Consider the following 9265-nt stretch of genomic DNA (forward strand, 5'->3'; position numbering starts at 1 on the left):
CAATGCATTCATCATGTGATGAAGCTTCGTTACTACAATACTAGAGCTCTTATAATTCCACACAATTTCGTTTTCTTTCAAACAAAAGCAGCCCAGGTTTAGCAGTGCACAGCCTAATTATGGAGTCTCATCACCAGTTTTACTTTCTCATTTAGCATTGCTCCCTAGACCTCGCTTCTCGGCACATTTGGCGGGATTGATTAGTCTCCGTGGATAAACAGCGCAGTTTAGTTTACTGCCGTTAGTGGACTTGTCTACAAATATTGGTATATGTGAAAGCTGTAATGAACACAGAGGATCGAAAACTAGAAAGAGGTCTCACTTGGGGCTTCTCAAGTCAATGGAGAAGTGGTGTAGCAGCAGCAGAAGGACTATTGGGCAAAACAAAATGACAAAAGAAGAGACGACACCAGCTCAAACAGATGACTATCAGGGGACACTGCAGGCTGTAGCACAGGTTTTAAGAAATGGGGGGAGGAAGTGACTATTAGATCCAGACATGCTAAGATAGGCAGCATTATACAAAACAAAATAGAACAAAAACTAGAATAATGCAGAGGACTGAAGAATATCCTCCTGTGATATGTTGGGTCCCCACACAAACCAATTTGGGAAGAATAGAAATTATAGCTACATGACACCAAACATGACACTTTTCCCTGCTTATACAAAAGGAAAGTTGGCAACACTGCAGCTACTCTTTGGAAGCTGAAATATATACTGCAACATCCCTGGTGGTTTGCAAATCATACGTTTCTCAATGGCAAGAAAGGAGCGAGAGAAAGAGAACGAGAGAGAGCCATGCTCCCATACGTAGAATTTATTGTTATTCTTCTTATGTTACAAGCATTCCTTAGAGGACACCACATATCTCTTGAGATTCGTATGCTCAAGTTTGATAAGAACAGCCCTCTTCCCAAACCTTAAAATCAGGCTACCACAGTCTTTGGGTTTATCGGCTTCCCCGCAGCTTTTGTGTAAAGGAAAAACACAGCGATTGTAAGCACTAGAATATCTTGAAAATGATACTGAAAAACTGGTTACCAGAAGGAAGGAAATGTTTTGTATGTCAGAGACTTCACATTTACAACTATAATGGTCAACAACAAGGCAATAAAATGCCAACAGTATTCAGTACATAGAGGCACTAAGCAGAATCATCAGCTTCCAGATTTTCAGAGCGCTTTAATAAAATGGTATTGGAGATTTAAACAGAGATTATGTTATTATTGCCACTAAAACAGATTATGGCTGATATAGAAATGTAAGAAGGGTCCAGTGATAAAAAAAAAGTCTCTTACCCACTGTGTGTCACCTGAAATGATGCACTCTTATTTCCACTACTATATATAAGAGATTTATTTTGATATATATTTAGACGCATTTGATACCAGGTAGACTATCTTTAGCAAGTTTACCATAATAAATAAAACAGTGTGTCAACTGGCATACCCACATCCTTATTCATAGACTGAATTCATTATAATTTCAACTCGTCATTACCTATCGTAGCTCCACAATTAAAGCCACAGAAACTCCAATGTGAACCATCCCTAGAAATTGCTGAAGTGTGCAAGTACAGGGGCTATTTCTGTGGAGGTTGCTTTCCTCCAGTTGTTTTAATGAAATTATAAGCCTCACAGTTAACTTTCTGAATAGTCTACCTTATCATCGCTTTTTTCTTCTGACCCAATTCCACAAATATATCTTCACACTGCGTCTACATGAAAGACCACATAAATGCAAGATGCTGCGAGATAAGCTGGTCAGGAAGTGATTTTTAAAGCCAGATTTATGTAACTGAATCGCATTTATAGTTGTTTAAAGGTGCAGAAACTGAATGCAAGACATTATAAACCTGTTGAAAGGAGTTAATTTAGTGCCCCGCATTGAGGTTTTACAAATTAGCAGTTAACTTATTTTTCTAATTTTGGAATTCACGCTCAAGGTGCCAGGCAGTGGTCCAGGTGTGATTCTTTAATGGGAAAGTACTGGATACACACACAGAGAATATGGAAATATACCAAATGATATTAGTTAGTCATTGCACAGACAGCTTTGTGCTTCAGATCTACTCGGTGATTCTTAGATGTGCCCCTCTCCCCCCACCATTCCCCTCCCCCATGTTTGGAACATTTCCTCAAAGATGTAAAAGAACAGAACAGCTACATCCACAATAGGAAAGAGAATGACTGACTGTCTCTAACCTAGCATAGCAACATGGTCTATTCTGCCTAAACTGTACATGGTTGAGAAAGTCCATTGTCTCAAAGCTTTGCCCGAATCCTTGTGATTTGGGTTTCACATAAGGTGGTCTTTTCAGTCCCCCCCAATCAGCTGCACATTCTTTCTGCTGCAGCTTTATAAATCCACAATTCTACCAGCAGCCTCCTTGGCATGGGATGCTGGCTCAGACAGGCATTTTTTTGGTGACGGTTCAGTTTTTCATTACTGTTCACCTAATATGTGAGTCACTGTTGACAATGGATCTTCCCCACCCAATGACACATCCCTCCATTTGCTCTCGCAGATACAGGAACTTTGAGAACACTGATGGGACGAGGACCTAGAGCTCCTATCATGAAAAGAGATACCTGACTCAGAGAGATGCATAGTACTGAAACAGTATCTCTGAATTTCCTGCAGAAAAGTAAACACGTTCCTCATATTCAGATTTTATGTTCCTCATATCCTCACTGTACAGACACACACCCCTCCACACCAGAATGGCTGATATATTGAACTCCAGTGAAATTAATTCCTTGTCGAAAGTGAATTTTCTCATGCAGTGTACACATACAAAGAAGTTAATCCAGTTCTGTAAATAGACACAACAACATAGGCCTACATAACGCAAAGCCATCTTGAACATCTTGAACTTTGTGATTTACAGTCTCTGATGTGGGACTCCCGCACATTTCCTTTTGAAATCCCTGAGCTCACATGTGCAGTAAATGCAGGAGTGCTGGCACTGTGTAAAGTTTAGCAATAAAAAGACTTGTAGGCAGCAGCTCCGGAGATCTCAGAAACATGTGCCACTAATGAATGGGTTTAGAATGACACAATTACAAAGGACGAGTCTTGGCGGTTTTCGAAAGAAGCTGCTCTTTTTCTCAAAATAGAAACTAGGACTAGGGTTTAGCATGACAAAACAATTACTTACTCTGTGATGATGCCAAATTCATAAAATAAAACAAAAACATGTTTTAAAAACATTTGTATATGGTGTACAGAAGGAATTCTGCTTATAGCTTGTTAGAGATGAGACACAAATTCTGGCAGGAACTTTAGACTTTCTTCTAGCTGAGGAAATATCTCAACTGTGCTGTTTGGCAAGCAAAACAACAGTTAAACATAAGAACAGATAACTGTAATGAATTTATAAATTGTGTTTTCTGTTTGGGGCTCCCTGCTGCACACGTGTGTTACATTTTAGAAGATTCACTGCACATTTATACTGCACTAATTCTACACAGCACCTGTCTACCTACAGTTTAAAGTTCTGCATCAAAAACTGGGGCATGCTTGGCATTCAGATGGCATGTGTGCACTTAACTTGATCTACTCTGTCTTGGTTTTATTTGGAGATATATATATATATATATATATATATATATATATATATATATATATATATATATATATATATATACCTCTCATGTAAACCTCTGGCTGTATAGGATTAGAAACTGTTCTTGGCACAACAGTATTACTGACTGTGTAGCCCTGGTATTATATTCCAACTTCAACCTGTCCTCCAGTTGCCAGATTCAAAACCAATAACAGACAGCAGCACTCAACTGTGTTAGCTCTGCAGGAAACAATGTTACCATCAGGTTACACCATAAAAAATTGCCATTGGGAGATGTGTGTCTTACTGTGCATTTATACAAAGGAGAGAGCCTCAGACAACCATGCAGGTTAGTATACTTGCCGTTGGAGGCATAGATCACCAAACTTTGTTCATGTTCAGATTTTGGATGATCACAAATGTCAGCGTGCGTGTTAACAAGTCTGCTAGTCTGACATTGCCAGATCACAAGGTTAAAGGTGAACAAATGAATATTAATGCAGTAGTTCAATAGTTTGTAAATATTACAATGCTAAAGTCACAATAATGTCACTAACACCAAGCATCTGTGAAGATTTATCAAGGTACCATATGAAAAGTAGTCATTACTTACGTACTACTACTACTACTACTACTACTACTACTACTAATAATAATAATAATAATAATAATAATAATAATAATGGTCATTATGGCTGAAGGTTCATTGTATTTTTCACAAATATGTAAATTTTCTCTAACATACAGACTATAAACACATACAGAAACACGTTGATCAATAACGTTTGCATATCTGTTCTCACAGAGTTTGAAGTTCAGTCTGATTTCTAGATAATAAATAAAATGAATGTAAAAACTTTTGGAAATAGAAGTAGGCTCGTATGTTTTGATGTATTCGTCTATGTAGTCAAAATTCTGTTTTTAATGAACACATGCACTGAAACAGGGCAAGTGGGCTGCGGTGGGTGACAAGAGGTGACTGACTTGAGAAAGACGCTTTTGTGATGATTGTGGAAACAAAACCAGGACCCCCTGTGCATCACTCACAATAGAGGTCGTTTCATAGCAATCCAGAAATCCCAAAATACATGTGGTATATTTCTCACTATTAGAAATAGTATCAGCAGTTGTTTAGCTGCTTGATTCCGTTTTTGGCTTTTTATTCTGCAGCCTCTTCAAAAAAAATACAAAAATACAACACGTAAGGAGTTTAAGAACAGTACAGCAGTATTGTGCCAGACAACATGATCAACAGAGCTTTGGTCTGGGGAATGCAAAGCAGAAAATACACAAAAGCAACAAATGAACATATAAATAGAAATAGGGCATGCATATCATGATACGTATTTTAATCGTTTCGGGTGATGCAAACCCCAAGATAGTGCAAGGGGTATATAACGCTACAATCAAACACAAACTAGACTAATCATTGGCATTCCGAGGCAATCACTTCAACCCTTTAATTTTTAATAGGTAAAGGTCACGTGGAAATCCACCGGGAAGGCCAGGCTTTCATGTGTGCAATGAAAGAGACGGAGGAGGGGAGGGGGGGAAGAGAAAGGAGAGATGGAGAAGGACCCGGACCCGTCAGATAGGGTGGGGTTCAATTCTCTCTCGGATCCGTGCACCGTGCACCTGCTCCAGCATCTCCTCCACGCATGAGTGCTGCCAGCCTTGCGTTTGTAACCCGTGTTCAATTGTGAGAACAATAACCACAATGACAGCCCTTTCTGACTCCAGAGCGAGTAGGAAGCATCTCCCAAAGGCTCGGGATTACAATGGCTATTACACACGCAGTTCACACCGAGGTCGTGTTCTTTGTCTGCTCCGAGTGGGCGCCGATCGGGCACTCCTGGGGGCACAGACAGCAGCCCGCGTCGTCTCGGTGGGCTGCGCTCTTATAATCGGTGTGCGAGAGAGTATTGATTGATACGTACATGTTTATAGCAAAGCACACGTTGGGGGGGAAACCAGCGCTTACCTGAGCAGTTGGTGCCTCTCCCTTTGCCAGACTGGCAGTCGCTGCTCTGAGGGTAGGATGCCCGGGTCCCTGGCAACGCGGCGATGGCCAGGAAGCAGAAGAATAAAAAGTAATAGCCAAGCAAAGGTCCGATCCTCCTAGCAGGGCGCAGAGCTCCCACCATGATGCTGGAGAAGGGTATCGACCGCTGGAGCAGGCCGCCTGGCTGCCGACAATCGCCCCCTTTCCACGCCTCGGTTAAATCCCCCCAAAGAGGCAGAAGAGAGACGGGCGCCCGGCTGGATACAGCACCGCTATCACGCTGGCAACGGCGACGGGGACTCGGAGGTCTGGGAGAGGGGACGCATGTATGTTGAATAGGAATGAAAGGAAACAGCAGAAGAAAGAAAGAAAATCCTGTCCACGTTGTTTTTTCTTTTCTTTCTTTCTTTATGTTTTTAAATCCAGTTTTAATAAGTGGTGCTGGCTGCTCTCAGACAGATTTGCTCCCGAAATGGCATGAGCAGCGACAGCATCACCTCCGTCCCCTCCACACAGCAGCCCCCCTCCACGCTCCAGGATTTTGTATCACTTTTCTCTCTCTCTCTCTCTCTCTCTCTCTCTCTCTCTCTCTCTCTCTCTCTCTCCCTTTCTCTCTCTCGCTCTCTTTCTGCCGTCCCCGGATCTCACACCCTCGCTATCTTTTCTCTTTCTCCTGCTCTCTCTTTCTCTCTACTCCTTTGCTACGGGAGCCTCCGTGCAGATGGATAGGGATGTGCTCTCGTTGTCAATTTCCTGATCCCCCCCCACCCCACCTCCGCGTTCTAGAACAGAATCACCCCCCCCAACCCCCCCCCCCAAAAAAAAAAAAATGATTTGAAGAAAATAAAGGCAGCCGACTCCAACAGCAGCAGCAGCTGCAGCAACAACAACAAAGAGACTTTCAGGGGGGGAGGTCACGTGACGCGAGACCCCCATCCTCCCCTCCCTCCCTCCCTCCCTCCCCCAGGGGCGACCGAGCCCGGGCTGCAACACAATGAGCGAGGTGGTCTGAGCGCACCTCTGCAGCTTTCAGATGTCCCCCACGAACAATGGTGTATGCACAGAAACACACGAGTTATAGGGATACAATAATGCAGGAGCCCTTTTGCAATACAGTACTAGTTTATTTGTTGGTTTTTAATTGGGTGGGTGGAGGGGGAACTTAAGCCAGAGCTATAGGTAGGTGCTTGCATACACAACAGGCATGGTCTATGTCTATACATTGAATATGCTGAGTGTATGTAATCATGTTATGTTTTTGAGTTTGTAGGAGGGCCGTTCTCAAACAATGCAATTGGGCAGCAGGAAAGAAGAATACGGGGTCTGTGCCGACCAGACTGTATTTATTTTGGTTTGTTTCTGTTGCTGTATGGATTAGGGAAAGGGGTGCCTGCCGTTTCCTAGTGGCTCTCGGAATATCCTATAAGAGGGAAGAAGAGGGTAGTCAGATATTTCAGATGTGTATGTAGGAGACCGAAGACGGGGGCAGCATGGTGTGTGTCTCCCCATCTTGGCTGGTATAGTACCAATGAAATTGCCAAGATATACGACCAGAGTGTTGTGATCTGAAAGGATAGTGTATTAGTTATATACTGAATAAAAGATCGAATGAAAACTTAAGCTAATAACGTATCTATAGTTCTATAGACTCCAAAAATGTTCTGCTTCCAGTACAACTTTGCTGTGCTCCAGTGTGTTTTACTTTAACTCCTATTCAAACAGCTTCTTGATACAAAGGCTATACTCTTAAAAATTTTAAATACACCATAAACCAGTGGAATAAATTGAGTGGTGTATTATATATTTACACCTCGCATATGTTGTCAATACAACATAACCTAAAATAACCTATTTTTTTTTCTTGAATCGTATATTATCGTATTTTCCAAACTGAACTTTGACCAGTCTATTCTATCTTACATAATCTTACTTACAGTTATACAAACACAGAAATAATTCTGAAATACAGCACTTGGTAAAGAGGTAGCACTAATTTGTACCAGCTCTGTTATCAGCTCTTCCAGCTTTTGAAGAGCTGAAAACAGATAAGTGTGGTTTAAGCAAGCATAAACTTAAATTAAAGGCTTCAATAAGCCTAAGTAATTAAGAGTTCAGTTGAAATACAACTAGCAGACATGGGTTTTCTACAGGACCAGGGCTGAAAACACTTTGTATTTGTACTTTTAAAGGGAATATGCAAGTATACCATTTATACCATTTCAGGAACACATTAAATCTAATCATTATATTTAAACTTTACATTAGAATATTACACACATTTGTAGCCTATCGTTAGATTATTGTGTCTCTGTTTGCCTACCTAAAGAAGTGCATATAACAAATACTGAAAGTTTATTCTTTCTCGCTTTAAGATGACAGCCCCCAGCTCCACCACCACTAACACAAAATTAAATAAATACAATAGTGAAATGCAAGACTTTTCAATTAAATAAAGCATTTCAGCTGTTGTTTAATACAGTTTCCTCTAAATGTATCAGCCCATATGCTCAAGATCTCTATATTTCTAACACAAATGTGGAATGCCTCTTCTGATATTGTTACATTTGCTCACCTCCATTTTAGCTCTGTTGTTTCCACATCACAACAAGACGAAATGCAAGTGTTTCTGTGCTGTATAATATGATTCGTGTTTCGTTTCCTTTTTTTATTTTTATTTTGCTTGGGTGCTATATTTGCAGTTATATTTTAACTGTATGAAAGAGCTCTTAATGTAAAGAAAATGTGGCAATTAAACTCAGACATGAGATTTGGGAGTGTGGAGCTGCACACGAGGAACAAGTGATGTTTGCTTTCTGCTCCTTTCAGATCTCTCATGTTTTTTGTTCTGAAGCAGGGGCATCAAACTCCATTCCTTGCAAACTACAGTGTCTTCTGGGTTTTGTTCTTGGCTACTTAATTGGACTAATAACAAAATGAAGTGGATGAATTTAACACTTTTATTTTCTTGGCTGAAAAGTGTTCTGTGGGTACTGTGTCTTGAGCCAAAAATATATTTTAAGCTAACAGCATTATATATAGAAAGAAAAAAGAGTATAACTGAGTATTGAGGACTCCATTTGTAATTAAAATCCACAGACCCTTGAGAGCTGAAGTTCAACACTTATATTTTGAAGAGTCAAAGCATAAAATGCTAGAAATCTGTCCACAAAAAAATATATAAAGTTGTTAGTGTGCATTTCTTTGTTTGTTTGTGTCTGCAATCTAACAGACATCTGCTAGCTTCATTATTTCATCTTGTATGAATGCTGAGAAATATTGCAGTTTACAGATAGCATTCTCTGAATAGAAGTGACTCATTCAATCAGCAGGGTTTGACTTTTTCTACACAGCGTTTCAGGATCAACGGGGGGCATTGGATTGGCCAATGTTACAGCACAGACTGCAAAAGCAAAATCCCACTGCTGGTTCCTCTAAAAATGCAGAGAAATAATTGTTTACCAGCTTCCTAGCAGGGAACCAAGTCATTCTGGCCTCAGTGTCCTGGCAAAAATATAGTTTGCTTTCTTCCCTGACTACAAAATGTGGTTGAAAAGGTGATTGAACTGGAGTTATTCTACTCAGTCTCAGCAGTCTGGAAAAATACATTGAAGCATAGAAGAAATAATGAATGGGATCAGCAGACTAAACAAGAATGAAACATATATCTATCTATCGATCTTCATTACTATATT

At 40.5% G+C, this 9265-nt stretch overlaps 1 protein-coding gene across 1 annotated transcript in view; it reads right to left on the minus strand.

The window, feature by feature from the left end:
• The window catches only part of tmeff1a (transmembrane protein with EGF-like and two follistatin-like domains 1a), a 65006-nt gene extending 58670 nt beyond the window's left edge, over nucleotides 1–6336 (minus strand). The window contains exon 1 of the mRNA XM_066687687.1: nucleotides 5553–6336. Coding sequence (XP_066543784.1) covers nucleotides 5553–5715 — 163 coding nt within the window. The 5' untranslated portion in view covers nucleotides 5716–6336. The remainder of the gene's footprint in view (nucleotides 1–5552) is intronic.
• Between the last annotated feature and the right edge of the window lie 2929 nt (nucleotides 6337–9265).

The sequence above is a fragment of the Amia ocellicauda genome, chromosome 2 (assembly GCF_036373705.1).
Source record: "Amia ocellicauda isolate fAmiCal2 chromosome 2, fAmiCal2.hap1, whole genome shotgun sequence".
Classification (NCBI taxonomy): domain Eukaryota; kingdom Metazoa; phylum Chordata; class Actinopteri; order Amiiformes; family Amiidae; genus Amia; species Amia ocellicauda.